The sequence below is a fragment of the Rhinopithecus roxellana genome, chromosome 3 (genome assembly GCF_007565055.1).
Source record: "Rhinopithecus roxellana isolate Shanxi Qingling chromosome 3, ASM756505v1, whole genome shotgun sequence".
Lineage (NCBI taxonomy): Eukaryota > Metazoa > Chordata > Mammalia > Primates > Cercopithecidae > Rhinopithecus > Rhinopithecus roxellana.
Window position 1 is genome coordinate 144,657,568 of NC_044551.1, and position 25,900 is coordinate 144,683,467.

Consider the following 25,900-nt stretch of genomic DNA (forward strand, 5'->3'; position numbering starts at 1 on the left):
AGATCTGTTAATAAATAAATATTTAACAATAAAAATCTTCCAACATTTTAATCTACAAGAGCTCTAAAATTTCATAATGTTTTGTTCTCAAATAGCTTTTTATTAATATCGTAAGTATTTATTTACTGAAGAGAATAAAATACAATTTTTACTCACAAAGAGTTTGTAGTTTAGTTTTAGGATATAGGCACTGTGTGCATGTGTATAACCCGAGAAGAAATTAAATGCTTAACACTATGGAGTACTTGTGTCAAGATAATTGTCTTGTCACTTTCTCTGATTCTCTTATTTGTATACCTAGCTTTATCCTATGTTTAAAGTAAACCCTGTTATTACAGTAAGTTTTCTTTTTCATTCATACTCTCTTTCCATTTCCAATTTCTTCCCTACCAAAAATGGAACAAGAAAGTTAAAATTACTAATTTACTTGACGGCAGCAGAATTCTGCTTCTCCTCTCCTAACTCTTACTGAAATTATGCTGTCTTTGAGGTGTCTCAATCTGCTGGTGCTCTCTGCTTGTAGTGCACAGCAGAAAGTGCCAGCATCCAGATTCACCCCCAGGGGAGAACTTTCAGTAGGAAGCAGTGCTGGGTCATCTCATGATGACAGTGCTTGGCAGTCCTCCTCACATTACAGCTGGAGCATTTTTCTCCTGTAGAGTGAATCTGCATTCAGTACCCCGGGCCAGGGGAAGATGGCATGAAATATGAGAGGGAAGTGCACAGATGCCAAGTGTTACAACATATGGGAATTTTATTTTCTCTGTGGGTAAACCTGTATATATTGACAGTCAGATCTACTTATATAGGTGCCTAAGTCTTTTAAATTTCTTTTTAAAGAAATATGCATCTCTTATTGGAGGCTTCATGGCTTTTTAGACATTCCGTCCATAGCTTTGTATATTATATAAGTCTAGGAAGTTCCTAAAAATCTGAATTAGGGAAATGTGAAATTGTAGTATAAGTGTGTTATTAGAATTTTCAACCTCATATATTGTGTACCAATGATGAAAATGTGATAAAATTATTGGAATTGCATTCAAGTGACATTATTGAAATGCCTGCCATATATAAGATACTATCCTAGGTTCCGTAGAGACTCACAAAATGAACACTTTCAGGATGAGGTTGGTGGTGGGAATGTGAAATTGTAAACCAATCTAGTTTGACAAATTTTAAGAACAGGTATTTAATGTCTAGAGACAATTAAAAAGTTAAAGATAGGCCAGGCGCGGTGGCTCACACCTGTAATCCCAGCACTTTGGGAAGCCGAGGCAGGCGGATCACGAGGTCAGGAGATAGAGACCATCCTGGCTAACATGGTGAAACCCCGTCTATACTAAAAAATACAAAAAACAAGCCAGGCGAGGTGGCGGGCACCTGTAGTCCCAGCTACTCGGGAGGCTGAGGCAGGAGAATGGCGTGAACCTGGGAGGCGGAGCTTGCAGTGAGCTGAGATCGTGCCACTGCACTCCAGCCTGGGCGACACAGCGAGACTCCGTCTCAAAAAAAAAGAAAAAAAAAAAAAAGTAGAAAAAAGTTAAAGATAATAGAAAGTTTTTGTATAGGGTCTCTTTCCTCAAGAATCGTAAGCAGTCTTTACCAAAATGTATTTTAAAACAATTGTACTCTTCTCTCAGGGATTCTTTTTGTCCATTCCCACCACCACTCCAATGCACACACATACATACACATTTAGTTAAGCTTCATTAATTCAAACAGCTATCATCCAAACTTATAATAATTTATCCTGTTTTTTAAAAAAAAGAGTTGTGTTAATAATATAATATTGTTTTAGGAAATGTTTTACTTAAGAGCATAAACTTTTCAAGCATAAAACATGGTTTCTCAATTTTGTTATGTAGTCATTAAGGTAGAATGGGCAAAACTGTTTTTGGTGATTAATTGGAATGATGTAGATAAAAACACAAATGTGGCCAGACATGGTAGCTCACATCTGTAATCCCAGCACTTCAGGAGGCTGAAGCAGGAGAATCACCTGAGCCCAGAAGGTTGCAATCAGCCTGGGCAGCATAGGAAGACCTGGTCTCTAAAAAATAAACAAATAATAAAATTTTAAAATCCACAACTGTGTTTATTTTTTAATTTGGTTTTCATGTTAATGGGTCATAAACTAATGAAATTATGCTTTATTAAGAGTTTGTATCTAAGGAAACAGAAATAGTAACCTCTTCCGCAGTGTTGACTAATCATTTTGAATATGTAAAAGACATCTCTTTAATAAACGGATTTTATTCAACTTGTAATTACTAATGATTAGACTACAGATTTAAATTTGAGTTCCCCTGAAACCATTTTTATAGTTCTGGATTAAATCCATAAGGGTGTATATTCTTTGTATATGTATAGTACCGGGTATTGGAATATGGTATAATGTCATTATGTTGTAAAAATATAGGAAGAGGTAATAGTGTCTAAAATGATGAAAGGAAAATACACTTACAAAACTGTGCATTGTAGCAGAGGATAAATATATGTGACAAAACATGAAACATAGAAGTTAAATCTATATTTGACTATACATTTTACATTGGAATTGGTTCAACTCACAGAAGGGGTCTTTGGTATTGAAGCATCTATAACCTGGAACAGAGCAAGTCGTTATCCTTCTCATGGATAAAATATCCAATCAGAAAAATTCACAGTATTCGTTCAACACTATCTTGAGGAAATCAAGACAGCCAGAAATACAGATAATGTTAATGATATGAGTGACACCAAAAATAATTTAACTATTGATCTATTGATCCTATAGGATTTAGAAACTTTATCCTCTGTTTCTTAAGATTCCTGAAACACTGTCAACAGATATATGGAATGAAAAACATTGTTAATTCTGTTGTCCATTTTGTACTCTAAAGCTAAATTTGGTGTTCTAAGGAAAGAACACACTACATCTGACCATTCTACTGAAATCTTCAGATATTTGTCCAATAATAGATGAGTGGTTAAATAAATTATGGTATACTGAAATGATGAAATATTTTGTACATATTAAAAATCATGTTATAGAGTTAAATTTATTGAGACGATAAAATGTTGTACCTGTTTAATATGTTAGTGATTAATGATTAAAGGCATAAAGTAGCCTCTTTGGCCGGTTTAGAATACCCCTTTCTATCATTGGGAGCTCCTTATTTTTTGTTTTTAATGATAATTACACTAATATATTTAAGTTACTATTTCAAATCCAACAAGGCAAGATTAAAATATATTATTTTCTTAATATAACTTTGAATTTTGAGTTTATCCTGAGATATATATCTTTTTCTAATTATGTTCTACCTTTGTAGGGAAAGAAAATTAACAAATTTATTCTTATCCTTCTCAAACCAAGAAAATTTTGCATAGTGAATCCTATTCAGTCTTACCCAATTTAAGTTACAGTTTTATGGAGGTTTTATGATACAATTAAGTTATAGTTTTATGGAAGTTTTTGATACAACGTTCACTTCTTTTGCCAAAACATACCTCATTGTCTTATAGTCATTTCATCATAGATATACCCTTTTTGGGCAAGTCAATACATAGAATACATTGCCATGTATTTGGATAGAAACTTCACAGGGCTATCCAAAATCACTCTCCGAAATACTGAATCATTCAACAGATACTTGTTGAGGTTTACTGTGCCCCAGGTACCATTCTAGATGTGGGAGATACACTGGTGAACAAACTAATGAAAATCTCTCTTGTGGAACTGACATTCTAATGCAGCACTGCCCAATAGAACTTTCTGGGATAATGGAAATATTTTATACCTGCATTTATCATATGCAGTAGTTTTAGTACTTTGAGCACTTGAGATAGGACTAGCGTTAGTGAAGAACTAAATTTTTAATTAATTTTAATTAAATTTAAATAGCTGCGTGTGGTAAAGGGCTATTAATTTGAACAGCACAGTTGCAGTTGTTGAAATATAGAAAAAAGAAAGGTATAAATGTGTGTGTGTATATATACACACATATATATGTCAAATGGTGAGCTGTGTTATAGAGACAAACATCTTCCTACACTAAATTTAATATCTTTTGTGTTAATATTGTTGTTTTAGAGGAATAAAATGACAGTGGTGTTGAAAGGACCTAAATGCGTCCAGCATCTTAGGTTCAAAAAGTCAGCAATGTATAACTTTGAACAAGTCGCTTAGACTTTCTGGGTTTTGGTTTTCTTACCTGTAAAATAGGAGTGGATGTGGGTGTTTCTAAAGTCTCTTCTAGTTCTGATATTTATTGATTAAATGATTCTCCTCCATTTTATATCATCACGGGCCCATAAAGAATTTGTTACCTCAAAATTGTTACTAAATTAAATCTTAAAGCTTTGAGAAATTCACCATTTTTTCATCATCAGTGAGCATTTAGTCTCCATGAGTAAACTATATAATGGTAGTCAAGGAGATACACAGGCATACCTCATTTTACTATGCTTCACAGATACGGTTTTTACAAATTAAGTTTTATGGCACCCCTGCATTGAGCAAGTCAGTAAGTGCCATTTAGCCAACAGCACGTGCTCACTTTGTATCTCTGTGTCACATTTTGGTAATTCTCATAATATTAAAATTTTTTCATTATATCTCTTAACAGTGATCACTGATTTTGATCTGACTATTGTGATTGTTTTGGGGTGCCACAAACCATGCCCATACAAGACAGTGAACTTAATTCATAATTCTGTATGTTCTGACTGCTCCACCAACCAACCACTCCCTGATCGCTATTCCTCTCCTTGACTTCCCTAATCCCTGAGACACAACAGTATTGAAATCAGGCCAACTGATAACCCTAAAATGGCCTCTAAGTGTTCAAGTGAAAAGAAGAGTCACACATCACTCACTTTAAATCAGAAGCTAAAAATGATTACATTTAGTGAGGAAGGCAGTCAAAAGCCGAGATAAGCCAAAAGCTAGGCCTCTTGTGCCAGACAGCCATGTTAGGAATGCAAAGGAAAAGTTCTTGAAAGAATGGAAAGTGCTACTCCAGTGAACACAGAAATGATAAGAAAGCAAAACAACCTTATTGCTGAGAGAAGAAAGTTTTTATGGTCTGAATAGAAGATAAAACCAACCACAATATTCCCTTAAGCCAAAGCCTAACCCAGAGTAAGGTCTTTAGTCTCTTCAGTTCTGTGAAGACTGAGAGAACTGAGAAAGCTGCAGAAGAAAAGCCTGAAGCCGGCAGGCTGAGATCTGTTCATGAAGTTTAGAAAAGAAGTTGTCTCCAGAACATATACATGCAAGGTGAAGCTGCAAGTGCTGATGATTCTACTGCAGAAAGTAACCCAGAAAATCTAGCTAAGATAATTGATGGAGATGACTACACTAAACTGTTGGAAGAAGATGCCATCTAGAATTTTCATAGCCATACTCAGTCAATGCCTTCCTTTAGGGCTTTAAAGGGCAGGTTGATTCTCTTATTAGGGGTTAATACAACTGCTAACTGTAAGTTGAAGCCAGTGCTCATGTACCATTCTGAAAAATCCTTGGTCCCTTAAAACTTAACTAAATCTGGCCAGGTGCAGTGGCTCACACCTGTAATCCCAGCACTCTGGGAGGCTGAGGCACATGGATAACTTGAGATCAAGAGTTCAAGACCAGCCTGGCCAACATGGTGAAACCCCATCTCTACCAAAAAATACAGAAGATTAGCTGGACTTGTTAGCACACACCTGTAGTCCCAGCTACTCAGGAGACTGAGGTGGGAGAATTGCTTGAACTCAGGAGGCAGAGGTTGCAGTGAGCCAAGATTGCACCATTGCACCCCAGCCTGGGCAACAGAGTGAGACCCTGTCTCAAAAAAAAAATTTATACTAAATCTACTCTGCCTGTCCTTTATAAATGGAACAACAAAGCCTGAATAATAGTGCATCTTTTTTACAGCATGATTTACTGACTATTTTAAGCCCAGTGTTGAGACCTACTACTCAGAGAAAAAGATTCCTTTCTTTTTTACTGTTCCTTGACAACACATCTTATACCCAAGAGCTCTGATGCAGTTGTCCAAGATTAATTTTGTTTTCATTAATGTTGTTTTCATTAATCTTGGACAACTGCATCAGAGTTCTCGTGTATAAGGTAACATAGCATCCATTCTGCAGCCCATGAATCAAGGAGTAATTTTACTTTTTTTTTTTTTTTTTTTTTTTGAGATTTAGTTTTGCTCTTGTCACTCAGGCTGGAGTGCAGTGGCGCGATCTTGGCTCACTGCAACCTCCACCTCCCAGGTTCAAGCGATTCTTCTGCCTTAGCCTCCCCAGTAGCTGGGATTACAAGCGCCCACCATCATGCCCGGCTAATTTTTGTATTTTTAGTAGAGACAGGGTTTCGTCATGTTGGCCAGGCTCTTCTTGAACTCCTGACTTCAGGTGATCCACCCGCCTCGGTCTCCCAAAATGTTGGGATTACAGGCGTGAGCCACTGCACCCATCCAGTTCTTATTATTTAAGAAGTATATTCCATAAAGCTGTAGTTGCCATCCGTAGTGATTTCTTTGATGAATCTGGGGAAAGTACATTGAAAACCTTCTGGAAATAATTCACCATTCTAAATGCCATTAAGTCCGTTTGTGATTCATGGAAAGAGGTCAAAATATCAGCATTAACAGGAGTTTGGAAGAAGCTGATTCAAACCCTTGTTGATGACTCTGAGAGGTTCAAGACCTGAGTGAAGGAAGTCACTACAGATGCGGTAAAAACAGAGGGAAAACTAGAATCAGAAGTGGAGCCTGAAGATGTGACTGAATTGCCACATTCTCGTAATGAAACTTTAACAGATAAGGAGTTACTTCTCATGGATGAGCAATAAAAATGATTTGTTGATATGCAATCTACTCTTTCCTGGTAAGGATGCTATGAACACTGCTGAAATGGCAACAAATGATTTAGAATTTTACATAAACTTAGTTTACAAAACAGCTTCAAGGTTTGAGAGCATTGCCTCCAATTTTGAAAGAAGTTCTACCATGGTATACAAACAGCATCACATGCTACAGAGAAATCATTTGTGAAAGGAAGAGTCCATCAATGCAATAAACATTGTTATCTATTATAAGAAATTGCCACAGCTGGCTGGGCACAGTGGCTCACACCTGTAATCCCAACACTTTAGGAGGCCGAGGCGGGTGGATTGCTTGAGTCCAGAAGTTTGAGACCAGCCTGGGCAACATGGTAAAACCGTCTCTATAAGAAATTACCAGAGCCATCCCAGCCTTCAGCAAACACCTCCCCTATCAGTCAGCAGCCATCAAGACTTCTACAGGCCAAAAGATTACAGCTAACTGAAGGCCTCAGATGATTATTAGCATTTTTTACCAATAAAATATTTTTAAATTCAGGTATATACATTGTGTTTTTAGACATAATGCTATTGTACACTTAATAGACTACAGTATAGTGTAAACAAAACATTCACTGGGAAATCAAAAAATTTATATGACTCTGGCCGGGCGCGGTGGCTCAAGCCTGTAATCCCAGCACTTTGGGAGGCCGAGACGGGCGGATCACGAGGTCAGGAGATCGAGACCATCCTGGCTAATATGGTGAAACCCCGTCTCTACTAAAAAATACAAAAAACTAGCCGGGCGACGAGGCGGGCGCCTGTAGTCCCAGCTACTGGGGAGGCTGAGACAGGAGAATGGCGTGAACCCGGGAGGCGGAGCTTGCAGTGAGCTGAGAGCTGGCCACTGCACTCCAGCCTGGGCGGCAGAGCAAGACTCCGTCTCAAAAAAAAAAAAAAAAAAAAAAAAAAAAAAAAAAAAAAAAAAAATTTATATGACTCACTTAATGTGATACTCACTTTTATTGCAGTGGTCTTGAGCTAAACCAGCAATATCTCTGAGGTGTGCCTGTACATCAGTTCATAAGTGCCTAGAGGGTCTTGCCATTGAAGTTACGATAAATTCTTTTGAACTAAATAATTCTTTTATGAAGCAGGCAGTTCCCACATTTAATTATTTGTTTTAATAAATTTTTATATTATTTCATTTATTTTAAATCCTAGGATTTAAGGCACATCTTTCAGAACTTTTGCAATATGTTAATCCAGTCTTGAGCCCTGACACTGCTACTTGTGAATAGTATAACCATGGAAGACAGAAAATGGTGAAATTAGTGAAAATTAGTGAATGCCTAGGGCTGTTGAAGGGTACTGGTCATGGGGAATGGGAAATGACTGTAGGTGGGCAACGTTCTAACATTAGAAAATGGGCAAATTTTGTGGTATGTAAATCATGCATCAATAAAACCTTTTTAAAAATAGAATAACCATGGACAAATTAACTAATTAGTGACATATGAAACCTCGATTTTTTATCATTAAAAAGGATGAATAATAATAACTTTATAAGATTTTTATAAACATTGAAAGAAATACTAAAGGACTTAGCACAATTCCTGGCGCAAATGCACTGGCTCACAAGTGTATATTACCATGTAGATTTTGTTTGTTTTTATTAAGTACCCTCCTCATTAGTATTATTTTTTTCCTGTGTGTAGATCTTTTATAAAATAAAGAATGCAGCTGGGCACGGTGGCTCACACTTGTAATCCCAGCATTTTGGGGGGGATGCTGAGGTGGGTGGATCACTTGAGGTCAGGAGTTCAAGACCAGCCTGGTCCAAAATGGTGAAACACTATCTCTACTAAAAATACACAAATTAGCCGGGCGAGGTAGTGGATGCCTATAATCCCAGCTACTAAGGAGGCTGAGGCAGGAGAATCACTTGAACCTGGTAGGTACAGGTTGAAGTGAGTGAAGATCACACCACTGCACTCCAGCCTGGGCGACAGAGGGAGACACTGTCTCGAAAACAAAAACAAAAACAAAGAATGAATGCCAAAATTTGTGACTAAACGAATCCGAGTGGAATACCTTTAACGTCATAAATATAGAAATAAGATGTCACAGATATATACATTTTTCTGATATTAAAGGTTTAAAGAATGCAGTGATTACATCACTATTGATGCACAAAGCTACTATCCGGTCATCCCAAGGCTGATAAAAATGTTTTAAAAGTTAGAGATTTGACTTATTCTAAAAGACAAACAGTGATGAGTGAAGAGTTAAATTTAGATTAAAACATTCATTTTGAAAACCAATTTGATATTGGTTAAGACTTCTGTAAGATTATGTCATATTTTTAAGTGATGAACAGAAATAAGAAAGGGTGGTCAATTGTTCTGATATTCCAAGATAAGCTAGAAACAGTAAAGTTTTGAAGAAAATGGTTGCTGCCAGTGATAAATCATTATTGTCTATAATGAGACAGAAGTGTCAAAGTTCAGAGTGTATAACTCTAACCATTTGAAGACTTAAAAAAAGCAAGAATCTGGCCAGGCATGGTGGTTTATACCTATAATCCCAGCACTTTGGGAGCCCAAGGCAGGATGATCGCTTGAGGCTAGGACTTCTTCAAGACCAGCCTGAGCAACATAGTGAGACCCCATCTGCATAAAAAAATAAAAATAGGCTGGGTGCAGTGGCTCACGCCTGTAATCCCAACACTTTGGGAGGCTGAGACGGGCTGATCATGAGGTCAAGAGTTTGAGACCAGCCTGGCCAACATGGTGAAACCCCGTCTCTACTAAAAATACAAAAATTATCTGGGCGCAGTGGTGGGCGCCTATAATCACAGCTATTTGGGAGGCTGAGGCAAGAGAATCGCTTGAACCTGGCAGGTGGAAGTTGCGGTGAGCCGAGATTGCACCACTGCACTCCAGCCTGGGTGACAGTGCAAGACTCTGTCTTGGAAAAAATAAATAAATAAAAATTAAAAATTAAACGGATGTGGGGGCATGCATCTGTAGCTCCAGCTGCTCGGGAGGCTGCGGCAGAGGATAGCTTGAGCCCAGGAATTTGTGGCTGCAGTGACCTATGATCACACCACTGCACTGCAGCCTGGGCAGCTGAGGGAGACTTTTCCTCTGAAAAGTAAAAAAAAAAAAAAATTAATTTTTTTAGAAAGCAAGAACTTTAGGTTCACAATTGAATATAATATCGACTAGTCATACATTTTTAGTCTTCCTCCTACATCATTTATTTATAACTTTTGACAGTGTTGGCTACTTTTTCCTTTTTGAAACTCTCCTGGGGCATTCTGAGATGTTGGTCTTAGTCTCCTTGCTAATTTCATGCCTATTCAATTTCAGTTTCTTTTTTTACTTCTTCTTGGTATTTTCAAAGAATTAAATCTTTTATCTTCTCATTCTTTGAACTCTGTTTCATTCTTATGACTTTATCACTAATGATTCCTAAAATTGTCAGTCTAAACCCTATTCCTTTTCTCTATTCCCTCAGTACACATTTATTATTCTGTGACAGAAGGCACAGATAGGATCCCTACTTTTGCGGAGTTTACAGTCTGGAGATACAGAGAAGAAAACAAGTAATGGTAGTATTTAAGTTCTATGAAAGTGAGGTATATGATCCTATAAAAACACGTAAAAAGCCCTTACCTTCTCTGCATTGCCAAGACATGGCAGGTGTGGGGGATAGGGCAGGGGGTAGCCATGCAGAGATGGCAAAATGAAGTGGCCAGTGTGGTTGAGAGACTGGTTATGTTGAACAAATAAATACGCTGATTGAATAAATAAGTAATTGTATTGAGGGGTAATAAATAATTAACATAGGCCAGATTTCCCACTGTTGAAGAAGGAAGTATCTACAAACCTAGAAAGGAAGAAGGCTAAAAATAATCCTGAAGTATCAGATTGGAGTTGTTGCATTGATGTTGGAAAGTATGCATTTATGGTAGATGTATATGCTATACACACACAAATAGATATAGAATTAGTCACAGGTGCATGTGTGTGCATATACGCATGTACGTATACACCTGCACAGATTTTCAAGCTCGGTGTTTACTGAGAGAGCCTAAAAATGATGCACCCAAGTAACAAGAACACCCTGAGATGCAAGATCTTTATACCTAAATGCTGTCCTCCACTAAAAGGAATTAGGGCCTTTTGGGGAAAGGGCTGATTCCAAGACTAGGTCAGAAGAAGTATGAGGTGAACCTGGAACATCTTATGCCATAAATTAAGGAAAGCTCAAAAATTGATGTGGGTATGTTATAACACACACACCACACACACACACACATGCACACACACACACACACCTGAAAGACTTCTTGCTAAATCTGAGATAATTTGACTATTGAAATAAATGATGATAGTAATAGATTACAACCCATTGAACAATACAGAAATCTATGACTGAGTAAATAAGTGAATAAATAAGGAAAGCTTTTCCTTATAGTGAAACACCAACTAATAAATATAAAAAGAATGATGGACATGGAATATCTCTGTTTGACAACTATCATAGTGGTTAGTTGTTAGTGGAGGCTACAGCTGATGGGCTGATAAACGATTGATCAGGAATGGAATATTGACAATCTCAGAATAGCTCTTATACTAAAAGTAATCAATTACTGTGTAGAAACCTGCAGACAACAACACAATTCAGATGATCAAGGTTACCATCAGCCAGTAGTGGGATAGATCAACATCATTTGCCCTCTGATGTGATACACTGAGAAAGGCATAGCATCATTTCTCTGGTATTCCTGCTAAGAAAATACGACTTGAGTCTAGATCATAAAGAAACATCAGACACCGTGCTGTAGAATTTAAGACCTGTTCGCTTTAAAATAGTCGAGGACATGACAGGTAGGGATAGAACAGACATAGATAGCAACAATAGGAATTATTCCTGCTTAGAAGAACATGAAGAGACAGGACAGCTAAATTTAACATGTCTTCCATGATGTTCTGGTACCAGAAAGGAAAAAGAAACATTGAGACAAATGGCAAAATTAAATGAAGCCTTGGACTTGGAGGGTCGTGTTGCTATCAATGTTGATTTCCTGACTTGAAAGGCTGTATGGTGGTTATGTAGGAAATGTTATTCTTGGGGGAACTATACTTTGCAGTATTTAGGGGTAATGAGGTATCATGTCTTCAGCTTGCTATTAAGTAGTTCTGAAAAAGATTTATGATAATAGGTATATATTTATAGAGAGAAAGAAAGGAGAAAAGGCTGATAAGGCAGATGCAGTAAAAAATGTTAACAGTTGGCAATCTGAGTCAAGGTATTTGGAAATTTTTTGTGCAGTTTCTGGAAGTTTGAAATTATGCATGTGAAATTACACATGCATGCACACACACACGCATATGTATACACACATATATACACACACAATCTGGGATTATTTCTTTGTGTGTATGTGTATACACACACAATTATTCAATCAGCGTAGTTATTTGTTCAATGTAACTTGCGTATGTATATATACAAACACACAAATGGAAGGAGGACTTATCCCAGATTGAGGCTACAGGGAATAATTTTGTTAGGAAGTGATCCCTAAACTGAGATCTAAACAATGTCACCAATAACTACTTAAGGGTCTGTAAGCTTCCTGAGAGGAGAGATTTTTTTCAGTTTAGTTTTTATTTTGTCTTGTTGTTAGTGGTTGGCATTTAAACGTTGTTGACTGAATGCATGAATAGGAAAAAAGAAACTGAAAGAAGTTTGGTATGGCTGGAAGTTAGAACATGAGTGGGGTAGTGGCAAGAAATTAGGCTGGAGAGGTAATTCGGGAACAGACAATGTAGTAGGGTCTCAAGAAATATGTATTTGGTGTGCTTATAAACAAAAATTTTGAAAAATTACACAAATAGCTTGGGAAATGGAAGCTATCTACTTCATCCCAAGTGATAACAAGTTAGGAAACAGTTCTGATCTGGCCATGTAAATTAGTTAGTGTTAAATTTCTTTTGAAATAGTTGAATATGTTAACTAATTAGATAGAACTTTCATGCTTTAAGTTAAATTAGTGAATTTTTTTGGAAATTCTCACCAGTTGTCAGGATTTTTCATATATGTGTATGCTTATATACTTAATATCAGTAGGTTTAAATCATTTATACCTTAATCCAGCTTTAAGTGCTGCTGAGACAACTGTTAGAAACTTATGGTTCAGTATATATTCCAGGAAACAAACCCTGTTAAGTTCATATCTACCTTTGTCAGTTCTACTTTCCTTTTTCCATATACCCAAATTGCTTAACTTATTTTTTTTTTTTTTTTTTTTTTTTTTTTTTTTTTTTTTTTTTTTTTTTTTTTTGAGACGGAGTCTCGCTCTGTCACCCAGGCTGGAGTGCAGTGGCCAGATCTCAGCTCACTGCAAGCTCCGCCTCCCAGGTTCACGCCATTCTCCTGCCTCAGCCTCCCGAGTAGCTGGGACTACAGGCGCCGCCACCTCGCCCGGCTAGTTTTTTGTATTTTTAGTAGAGATGGGGTTTCACCGTGTTAGCCAGGATGGTCTCGATCTCCTGACCTCGTGATCCGCCCGTCTCGGCCTCCCAAAGTGCTGGGATTACAGGCTTGAGCCACCGCGCCCGGCCTGCTTAACTTATTTTTAAGTATTATTTCACTAAATAATTTCTTAGGGAAAATGTGACTACAAAACAATTTTCAATGGTCCTGCTGCTATGTAATCTCAAGTGACTAAGATATTCTGTAGAAATAGGGAATTTACATATAAGAAGGAAAATTTAGTTATTCCAGTATTCTTAGTAAATTAATTTTTGGAAAAGGCATAATACTTCTCAGCAAGAAATAGGATAGTTTTTGCATAGATTTTTGCTCCCTCAAAATGCTTATTTTATTTGTCACAAAATTGGACAAAGTAGAATCTTTTTAGAATTAAGAACTTATTTAAGGTATATAAACCTGCAAAACTCATAAATGAATGTGAAATATAAGAAATCTTGAGAAATGCTCAAATGCATTCTTGTAATTATCATACAAGCATTTAAAAGGAAATTGTTAAAGCACTTATTTTATAAATACTTAAAATATTGCTCTTTATTTTTCTTAAAAAATTGCTAGGCGCTTGGAGGTGTCCCAGGAAGTCAGCCATTACTCCCCAGTGGAATGGATCCAACTCGACAACAAGGTGACTACTCTAAAGTAAAAGGGAAATTGATGTGCAGAAGCGTGGAATTAAGGAAAATTGTATTTGTATAAGTAAATCTCCTATAGTTATACCAGTTGCATTTTTCTAGGTAACATGACCAAATGATTTATATTTCCAGCTCACTTAATTATGCATGATAGTGAGGGTAGTGATAACATAAGAAAAAGAATACATGAAGATCCAAAAATCCATATTTTAATTAATAATTCTAAAACCTTTTATATAACATCTAACAAATAGGAAGCTAAGTGATAATATCACTTATTATTTCTTTTGCCTTTTTCAGATACAGGCTTTAGCCCATCTGAAAGATGAGCAGAAGGAAAGAAGGTGCTAAGCAGCAAGGGGCTTGATTAGTTTAACAGTCTTAAAAATCAAATCCTTCCAGAGATACTTAGTAACCACAGATATGTAATGCTCTGCTGTACTGTTCCATGGAAAGAGGAGCAAATGGTGTTAGAGAATTGATTCACCACAGAATAGGGAGAAAATTTCAGTGAAGACATTAATAGAGAGTGTGGGTAGGTAGTGGTAAGAGGTGGAAAAGTGGTCTGGAATGCAAGGTAAGATGGTGTCAGTACTCAGACACTTGGTAAATGAGACAATAACACCCAGGAGGGAGGAAGCTGCTAGCCTCTGGTTTAGTAGTCATGCTCATTACTTGGCTAATATCTTCATACTTTTTTTAGGACATCCAAATATGGGTGGGCCAATGCAGAGAATGACTCCTCCAAGAGGAATGGTGCCCTTAGGACCACAGGTAAATAAGCAGTGCATATTTACAATAGCAAAGACATGGAACCAACCCAAATGCCCATCAATGATAGACTGGGTAAAGAAAATGTGGTACATATATACCATGGAATACCATGCAGCCATAAAAAGGAATGCGATTATGTCCTTTGCAGGGACATGGATGAAGCTGGAAGCCATCATCCTCAACAAACTATAACAGAAACAGGAAACCAAGCACCGCACATTCTCACAACGAGAACACATGGACACAGGGAGGGGAACAACACACACCAGGGCCAGTCAGGAGGGTGGAAAGCAAGGGGAGGGAGTGCATTAGGACAAATCACTAATGCATGCGGGGCTTAAAACCTAGATGACAGGTTAATAGGTGCAGCAAACTACCGTGGTGTACGTATACCTATGTAACAAACCTACACGTTCTGCACTTGTATCCCGAAACTTAAAGTAAAATAAATAAATAAATAATAAAACTGAACACTGAAAAAAAATTAGTGCAGAAACCTAGATGCTGAGCTTTTTGCCTCCTTCATATATATAAACAAACTATATTATTTGCTGGCTATGATAATATGCATTATAGGCTTCATATAACATAGTTGTTAGACTCATGAGGGCATAACATTTGTGACATGCCAAATCAATATAACAGCAAACCATACTTTAACAGCGTGCTATCATTGAAGCCTTTAATTTATTTGAGAAAATACACTGTATGGAAATACATTATAATAATTACTATTCAAAAGGTAACTGTTACCCTTTTCTTAGTTATGCTGAGGAGATGGTCAGGTTAAATAAAACCCAATTGGCTGGGCGCAGTGGCTCACGCCTATAATCCCAGCACTTTGGGAGGCCGAGGCGGGCGGATCACTTGAGGTCAGGAGTTTGAGACCAGCCTGGCCAACATGGTGAAACCCTGTCTCTACTAAAAATGCAAAAAGTAAGCCAGGCGAGGTGGCAGGTGCCTGTAATCCCAGCTACTCGGGAGGCTGAGGCAGGAGAATCACTTAAACCTGGGAGGCGGAGTTTGCAGTCATCAGAGATTGCGCCATTGCACTCCAGCCTGGGGAACAATAGCAAAAACTCCGTCTCAAAAAAATAATAATAAAAATAACACATAAATAAATAAAACCCAGTTGATTGAAAATATTAAAGAGTAAGTATAAAATATATTTCCATAAATCTTAAAGATTGTCATTGACAATTTGCTCTGTACAACCATTTCACTGTAGAATGGGAAAACAGTAGAAGACTACTTAGAAATAAACATTAAAATGAGTCTTACTGAACAAGCATAATACTCTCAGTATATATCAGATGTTAGATGACTTCTCTATAAAATTTCCCAGAAGTATACACTGAGGTTGAACCTGTTCTAGCTGTTGGTGACATTTTAAGTGTGCTGTTCCAGGATATCATCCATTTTAGCCAAAACATCCTTTTGTCTCTCTTAGGAAAATTGCTTGGGGTAGAAATTAATTTTATAATGTCATTTTTCAAAGAAACTAATTTAAAATCCAGAATTTTAAATTTCTACCTCGTGGGTCAGAGATTAACATGTCATAAAGCTGGTTAAAAGAATGAACTTACTCATTTTTCCTTTCCAAGAAAGAGCATTATGAGCAGTACTTTGGAGCTTGTTTTGTATATCTACTGTTTATTTTTTTTTAATTTTTATTTTTTGGAGACAGAGTCTTGCTGTGTTGCCCAGGCTGGAGGGCAGTGGCGCGATCTCAGCTCACTGCAAGCTCCACCTCCCGGGTTCACACCATTCTCCTGCCTCAGCTTCCTGAGTAGCTGGGATTACGGGCGCCCGCCACCACGCCCAGCTAGTTTTCTGTACTTTTAGTAGAGACGGGGTTTCACCATGTTAGCCAGGATGGTCTCAATCTCCTGACCTGGTGATCCACCCGCCTTGGCCTCCCAAAGTGCTGGGATTACAGGCATGAGCCACCGCGCCCGGCCTATCTACTTTTTAAAAGTTAAGTTGATGTTTTGCTGTGCTCCCAACAGACTAAAAAAATTGAGAACTCAACACCCAGATAATGTGACTCAGACCTACATACAATAGTACATGTTGTATTATGTGTTCGTATTGTATATATGTATTGTTTCTAACAACATATAATTATATATATTAACTATATTGAAACATGGGGTTCATTTAGCCAGACTTTTTGGAGATGCCATATTATATGAAAAAAACCCACTATATAAATATAGTTCCAAGGAAAGAGGAACAAATGGTGTCACATAAATATATGTGGCAGCCTCAAAGCCAAAAGAAACCAATTTCTTTTATTTACGCTCAGTTATTTTCAATGGATTTTCTTAAGAGCTAATGAAACTCTCATTTAGATATTTGAATTATTCTTACCTATTTCTATTCATATTAGGAATGATGATATATGTTAACCAATCATCATTAAGCTATTAGTAATAAGAATTTATAAGTTCTATAGGCATTTTATTGGCTAAGTATACTTTTAGTCTTTAATAAACTAAGCCAACCAATCTGGCTGTTAAAGGATTTTTTTTCCAAAAGATTTTCTTAATAAATACATTTAAATATACACAAAAACTTCATGCCTTTAATTTTGTTATTCTTTATTCACTTATTTTTCAGCTAGCTGCTCTTTAAATTGTTATCATACCTCTATTATTAGTATTAGGTTTTAATACTTCAAAAACTAGAGTCTGATTTAAAAATCAGTTTTACAGTATTTACAGCACAGTAAATTACAATAGAAAATAAGAAAGTTTCTATTTCTGGTAAGCTCTTATTGATGACAATTTTTTGGATTTTTAAAACCAGAGAGAGTGGTTTATTTCATGTGGATTGGCAGTGTTCTTACTATTTCTATATAATATGATGGAAATTAAGTGTTCTGGTATGAATTTACCTCAGAAATAAGAAATGCCTACAGTAACTTTTTAAAATCACAATACAAAAAGTATAAGGATTAAAGGAAATTATTTATACATACATATCATGTTTAAGTGAAAGCAGGAGTCATATTTATATGATGGTACAATAAAAAAGGGTCAGGTAAAATAATTTGGAATCAGGAGAATCTTGTGACGTATTTATTTCGTAAGACCTGGTATATAAAACATGTAAACATATACATTATAAACTATGAAATTTGTAATAATGGTTAGCTGTGTTTCTTGAGAGATAATGGAAAAACAACTGTCATAACAGACATTTAATCATACCGATGCTGTCCAAGAGCAGAAGATATCTGCCTTATTTTTAGTTGTATTGTAGAAAAAGTCTCTGAAATATTGTCTCTAGATTTATGCACAAACAAAATACACATTTCTTTTTTATCATAGATATTACTTCCATAACTTTTTGAACTTAAGATCAGTGTGGTACAGGGGGACAGTAGTTATCTATTAGAACAACTGAATTCCTAAAACAAAGAAATATGTAAATCTAATTATTCTTAGATTATGTTGATTTGAGCAAAGTGCATACATAGAATATAGTTAACATATGATTAATACTTATTGCATGTATGAAGAAAAAAAGGTTTGCTCCAAATCTAGGCATATTTTTCCCTACCCCTTAATCTGTTTTAAATCTAAATACAGTGGTGCAACATTATTTTTAAAGTGAAAGTATATTAGTATCCTTTCAATAAAAAAACAAAACTACCTATTTAATCAAGAAAAATATCTTTTCTAATGTCATGTATGAAACCAGTTTTCTACTTGGTTTTGTAATAAGACGTACTTAGCTAACCTGTGTTCTTACGGGCAGTAAGTGCCGTGTGATTAACCAAAACTACCCAACTAGTTTTAGTTTCTCTAGAAATCTGAAGGATAAAGAAGTTATATACAACTAGGAACATATGATTTCCAAATAAGATACTTGGAGTGGAAAAATGGTGAGGTGGCAATATATGTATGATAGGCTCTCAGGTAAGGAGAGAGTAAACTGATTCTGTATTTTCAGATCTATGATGGGCAGTAGAATTTAGCTCAGTACAGGGAAGAACTTTCTAGAAATTAAATTGTCCAACCATGGAAAGACTTCATAAACTTTCCAAGCAGAATCTGAATAGCCATTTTGTCAGGAACATTGCAGTGGGAGAGAGATTAGACCAGATGGAATTGTATAGTTGCCATCGGCTTTTAAAATTCAGTGATTCTAAATTAGGTCTTCCCATTCTGCCTTTGTTGATAGCACTTGGAAAGCAAGTTGTTATTCTTTCTTTTCTTTCTTTTTGCTTTAGATTATTCACTAAATGAAAATATTTTGCAAATCTATCAAGCATATATTGAAAAATTTTTACTCATTTACTGGGACAATTCAGTTCAACTAGCTCATCATTCATGGAAGGCCTACTGTGTGCCAGGCACCATACTTGAACACTGGGTATACAAAGATGAGTAACTTAGATATGCTGCCTTCAAGGTACTTATTGTTTAGCAGGATGTGTAGATACACAAAGAAAAACTGTTACATAATGGGAAAACTCTAGATAATAACTATACATACTTTTTGTGGAGCCATTACATAAAGAGGCAAGTAATTCTGTTAGAGTTGAGGGCTATGGAAGCTAGTGAAAAGAGGACTCATTTAAGTTGGTTTCCTATTAACAGTGCTAAAAGAAAAAAAAAGAATTAGCAGTTACAATTTTTGAGCACCAAATACCGTGCTTTTAATTCACTAAGTACTATGACAGGTGCTTTATATTTCATTTTATTCTCCAACAAGCCTATAAGGGAGATAATACTATCACTTTACAAATAAGGAAATTAAGATTAGGAAATCATTGGGAGAATCATTTGTCCAAGATCACACACATAGAGAGAGAGGTGCAGAGGAAATGGGGCAGTGGCAACAGAGATTGAAACCATTGTCTACCTGTGTCCAGAGCTATAAGGAAAATTAACGTTTTCCTTGATAAAATAAAACGGAGATCTTCTAAGATCAAAAATGAGGGGAAATAAAACAGAGATCTTCTAAGACCAAAAAAGAGGGGAGACTTTCCTTGTGAAGCATTTCTATTATATTTTACCATTCAGATTTTGTTTCCAATGACTAACCTTTATCTCAGAGACCCCTTGCTCGTACTGCTGCTGCCACCACCATGCCTGATCCAGAAGTTAGGGGAAATAGCTATCCTTTTAACCAGTGTCTCAAGTGTGAACAGAAATCATTCTGTTGTCCCATAGCTCACAAATTTGGATATTTAAATAAGATTTCCTTAAAGTAAAAGTAAATAAATAATGAGAATAGCATGTAACTAGGTAATGTCATTTATCAATTGAGGCTTACACTCTGGAGTCAATAGACCTGCTCTCTTTGATTTATTTCCTTATCATCTGAGCACCTACTACTTAAAGGCCAGGGAAGATGAGTTAACATGAGTATACAAGTCTATTATGTGCTTCTGAACTTAAATCCAGTAGTCTGTAGGGTATGGTTGGGAGGAGGGAATAAAGGTGAAAATTATAGAAAATGAGAACAGGAAAGATAGGCTGGGGCTGAGCCTCCAATAACCTCATAGAGCCATGCTGAGAAGTTTAAATTTACTTGACAGGTAGTGTGGGTCATCACAGCTTCTAAGTGACTTGAAGAAGACTGAGTTTTAGAAAGATAGCTCTTGAGGCAGTTTGGAGAATAGATTGGGACCAGGAGAGACTAAATCAGAGAGACCAATTAAGACAGTGCAGTAGTCTCAGTAAGTGACAAAGATTAGTAACAAGAGGAGAGAACTATTTCAAGAGCTATTTCATAAGTAGAATCAATGGACTTTGGTAACTGACTAGATATGGGAATTTGAAAGAAAAGGAAGAAACATCAAGGAGCTCCTGGAAATTCTTAGCTTGGGCTATTGTGTGGAAGGTGATAGCACAGAAGTCACTGAGGAAGGCAGTACAAAGTACTCAGTCATGAGAAGATAATGTTGAGTTTACTTTTAGATATGATGTGAGTAAGATGGTATCCAGTTGGAAACAAATCCTGTGAAGTTCAATGTATGAGTTATCTGGGAGCTTAGGAAAGACAACATGATAAGATATAAAGATCTGAGATTCCTCACATATAAGTAGTTGTTGAACAAATGGTGGCAGATAAGATTACTCATAAATGTGTTTTATTAAAAAGAATGCTATAGCTAGAACTTGGAGAAAAGCAACATTTAAAGGGTTAGCAAAATAAAAAAGAGCTAGCAAAGGAAATTGAAAAAGAGTACTCAGAAGAGTTGGAGGAATATTGGTATCAGAAAGCCAAGTGTGAAAGTTGTTGATAATGTCAAAATACATTAAGATAATAATGATAAAATTAACTTTTTTGTCCCTATGGCAACTAAACTAATCTAATAAGATGTACATGTTAAAACATTAAAATGTTTTTATCTGTTGAATACACATTATAGATATTAACAGAAGCTGATTGAGTCATATAATTCATGCATACATATTTTGAGTATATATTAGTTTTTATACATTTTTGTGTATTTGTATATTAATGCATTTCTGTGTTGGACATGTTATTTTGTGAATAGAAGTTTGCATTTAACTCTTTTGTGTTGGGTTCACCTGTTTTGTTTTGTTTTCAGACTTTATGTCATTGTTCTGGGTCTGACAATTTCAAACATTGAATAAATCTTTTCTTTCAAAATTGAATTTTGGATTTATGATATTTTTCATTTGAAAATGTTTACTATTGTACATATCTTAGGATATTAATAAAATATATCGAAATATAATTGCAACTATACCTTAATCATTTAACATGCTCCAGTGGTCATACATATTCACATGATTTTAAAAAGACGTAGACCAAAGTAATTGCTAAAATACAAGCAAAAATACAAGAGTGGACCCCTCAGAGAATGAATTACACAGGCCTTATCCAATTGGAGTTATGTAGGGAAATCATTAACGTGCTCTCCTTTCTTTCCCCCCTCCTCTTTGGTTTTGTTTTTTTGTTTTGTGGTAGTCTGACCCTTGGTTATCATTACAGAACTATGGAGGTGCAATGAGACCCCCACTGAATGCTTTAGGTGGCCCTGGAATGCCTGGAATGAACATGTAAGCAATGTTATATTATATATTACATTATTATGTAGATGATTTTTATATATATAAATAATACCATATTATTCTATTTAGTAAAGTGTTCTATTTTCTAACTTCTAAAATGACATTAATTTGTAAAACAATTTAAGCACCTCAGTCTCTGTGTGGTATAAAAATGAACTAAACATGAGCTGTAGTGTTTGCTTCATTTTCACAATATAATCTCTTACGCTTTCTTTATTCCCTTGCAACCTTTACTTTTTTTCATCTCAAGTGCTATAAATAACAGCTTTTAGTCTATTTCATTTTGATAAGTACAGAGTCTCCATATATTATATAAAGTATGAAGAGATGCTGACACCAGGACTTTGACTTAACTCTGTAGAAGTAGATAATTGAATACCGTTATCCTCATTTTTAACAGATACATAGTGATTCTATGAGTGGGGATTTTAACTCATATATATCTATATCTATATCTATCTATCTATCTATCTATCTATCTATCTATCTATCTATATATCTATATATCTTTTGCTTTGTTGGGACTACTGTCAACACAGGAAGAATTCTCTCTGGTGATATACTATAATCTCTATTAAAGAACTTTCCATAGTATAGGATGAATTTTGTTTTGAAAAATTCCAGACACACTTAGATAAGGAGTAAACTAAAATATTTATTGGAATCGTCTTTCCAACCCAAAGAGAGTAGTTTGTTTCTATCAGCCAATATAATGTAGTTTGTTAAGAAATTTTTATTTTTCATTCCAGCTTGCCCTCCAAGTCTTATATACACAAGGTGCTTGTTAGTGACTTTCATTAATTCACAAGAGGATCAGTTTCATGTTGTGGCCTAAAGAAAATTTACCAAAAATAAGGAAAGTGTTCCATATATGTTTGTGGGTGTCTCCTCAAATATGTTTCCATCAGTTCGTGTTCTGATTACTTATATATCAAATTAAACAACTCTGCCATCATTTAATGGCATTGAAGATACACTGTGAAATAAGCGCTTTTGATCTATGTAGGATTTTTTTTAAGCTTCTGAAACCATTTTCATGGAAAGCAAATTTGCCTGAAATAGAAAATAGGTTAATAGGTGGGTACCAGCTAGGCTTAAAACTAACAGAACAGGGGGAAAGTAGGTCAGATTTTCCTATCACGTCTTTTTACTTTTAAAGTAAAAATGGATACACATGAAATCTGACTCTTCTTAAATTCCTCAAAGGCTTGGCCTTGTATTAATGGTTGCTTCAAAAAAGAGTGAGTGGCATTTTCTGCTTATTATGTCAAAAGCTGAAGCTCTTACCAATAGGATGGAGATATATATAAAATGTACTCACTTGAGATTCTTACTTTAAAATGCAGATGTTAAGGGGTATAATGTTGAATACTAGGTATAAATGTAAGGAGTATGTATTTTGAATACCATGATCACCCCAGAATGATCATTCAATAAGAATGTATCTAATATCATTTGTACATTACTCTGCATTATAATTGGTCATACAGCCAACTTTAAATCCACTTAGTTTTGCTTGTTCAGAGAAAAAAAATTGTTTTTATGTGACCATTGAGAGATTAAAATAACTGCTTCCAACTGTCTAGTTTCTTTCTCAGATATACTTAAGCATATACATGTACATGCATTTAATTTCCTAGACTATGGAGACTAAAAATATGGCCGAAATTTTTAATATTACTTTTTGTTGATATTTAGGTTTGGGTGTCTTATTTAAGTTTAATGCCCAGATACTTTTAAGTATTTTTGATTACATAATATTTTACTATTAATATAATATTTCTTTGTAAAGAACCTTTAAGCCTGGCAGACTCTGATCTCCGTTTTTTGTTACTATTTTCTTTTATGTAAGGTTCTATATACCATTTTTAGTTTTCTATAAATCAGGATTCCTTCAAGGACAATGAAATGTGAATATTTACATTTTTACACTTTTAAATATTTTCCTCTAGTAGGGAAACTTCTCAAGCATGAACGCTCTATAAGAGTATAACTATTATATTGATATCGGCCCCAAAAAAGCAAAGGTTTGTTTAGAGACATAAAAAGTGAAACACATGATCTCCATTGCACTCAATAGGGTAAGCTTTATTGAAATTCACTTTGTAATTTATTATCTTTAAAACAAAGTCTAACTGTAATGCATACACACAGTATTCCTAACGTATTTGTAGCTTCATGTCATTAAGGAATTTTGCATATTCCTTAAAAATTGAAGAAAAAGGCATTAGAAGGGTGTTACCTTAAGCTCTGTCTTGAACTAACTAAACTATTTAAATAACAAAAATATGTATGTGTTAGGAGTTAGGAGGAACATGCCAGAGACTCATATCTGGATAATTTTTCTTTAGCTTGTCATTTTTTCTCATTTGCCATAAAAGTAGGATGACAATAAAAAATTCCCAACCCTGGTCACTAAAGTAATTAAATACTGTATTCTAACTGACAGCTGTTTTTGTTTATTGCAGAATAAATCATTTGGAACTAAATTTGGTAACTTTATTGTTTAAAAAACTTTGTTTTCATGCTCTAAACTTAGGATAAATTATATTGTGTCACTTAAAAACTTACTAGTAACTAGTATCTTAGAAGCAAAAGCTAAATTTAAGTAATTTAAAGTAGCATTTATAAGTTATGACCAAAATATAAATTTTTAATGCATTGTAGATAATTGTTTAAAGGAAATTTGAATAATCATGTAGTTCTAAATTAAATACATTTTTACAAGTTGCAAAAGAAGTTAGGATTTAGTATTAAAGCACCCCTAACTCAACTTTGTATACGTTTCTATTAAGCAATACTAAGAAGCCAAAAGGATTTCAGAGGATCTTCTTGTTCTGTATTATATCCTACAGAATTATGAAGGTTGTGTAGTTATCATTTTGAAATAAAATGATAATGAATAACAGAAGAAAGAGGATTTTTCAGGCCAGGCATGGTGGCTCATGCCTGTAATCCGAGCACTTTGGGAGGTCAAGACAGGCGGATCACTTGAGGTCAGGAGTTTGAGACCAGCCTGGGCAACATATATGGAGACCCCATCTCTACTAAAAATACAAAAATGAGCCAGGCATGTTGACAGGTGTCTGTAATCCCAGCTTCTTGAGAGGCTGAGGCACGAGAATAGCTTGAGCCCGGGAGGTGGAGGCTGTAGTGAGCCGAGATCCTGTCACTGCACTCAAGCCTAGGTGAAAGAACCCAAACCAAAAACAAAAAAAAGAAAAGAGAATTTTTCTCTTTGGTAATAGTGATTGATTTGGTTTCATCAAAATCAACCTCCTTACCAAAAACTTCAGGCTTCTCCACCCAGGTCGGAGTGCTGTAGCACGATCTCAGCTCTCTGCAACTTCTGCCTGTCCAGTTCAAGCAATTCTCCTGCCTCAGCCTCCTGAGTGGCTGGGAGCACAGGCATGTGCCACCATGCCCGGCTAATTTTTGTATTTTTGTATAGATGGAGTTTTGACATGTTGCTCAGAATGGTCTTGAACTCCTGAGCTCAAGTGATCCACCCGCCTCGGCCTCCCAAAGCTTTGGGATTACATACATAAACTACCATGTCCAGCCTCTCTTCATTTTTAAATGAGGCTAACATGATTCTACTTCAAACCATACTTATATAGAAATTTTCATTCAAAATGATTCCTATGTTATAGTTTATAAATTACTTTCTTAATAATACTGAGGGCCCTCAAAAGGAGTGGGAATTACTGAGCTTAAGTAGTTGTTCTAATAGAACTGCTCCCTACTGTAACCCTCACTTTATATAAAACACTTGTGAAACTTAAAGTATTTTCAAACACAATGATAATGTTAGGAGAAATTTAACTTATCCATGTGAATTATTAATACTTAATAGTAAAATGAAATTTATTATGAAATACATAGTATGTTGGAACTAGATTGGTATTTATCAAATTGAAATATATAATGTTATGACATAAATGTAACATTTAATTTAATACAATTAAATTAAATATTTAATATTTTAACATTTAGGTTAGCATGTTTAACATTAGACAAATTTGAAAATAAAAATACTTTATTATATTTATGCATCTTATTCATACAGT

General features: G+C 35.5%; 1 protein-coding gene across 6 annotated transcripts in view; it reads left to right on the forward strand.

The window, feature by feature from the left end:
* SSBP2 (single stranded DNA binding protein 2) overlaps positions 1–25,900 on the forward strand; it is a 334,593-nt gene that overhangs the window by 260,114 nt on the left and 48,579 nt on the right. For 3 of the 6 annotated variants that reach the window (XM_030927331.1, XM_010386032.2, XM_010386035.2), the window contains 3 exons: positions 13,922–13,988; positions 14,699–14,769; positions 21,727–21,818. In XM_030927331.1, the coding sequence (XP_030783191.1) occupies positions 13,922–13,988; positions 14,699–14,769; positions 21,727–21,818 (230 nt within the window). The remainder of the gene's footprint in view (positions 1–13,921; positions 13,989–14,698; positions 14,770–21,726; positions 21,819–25,900) is intronic. The other 3 variants (XM_010386037.2, XM_010386033.2, XM_010386036.2) reach the window with 1 other exon arrangement.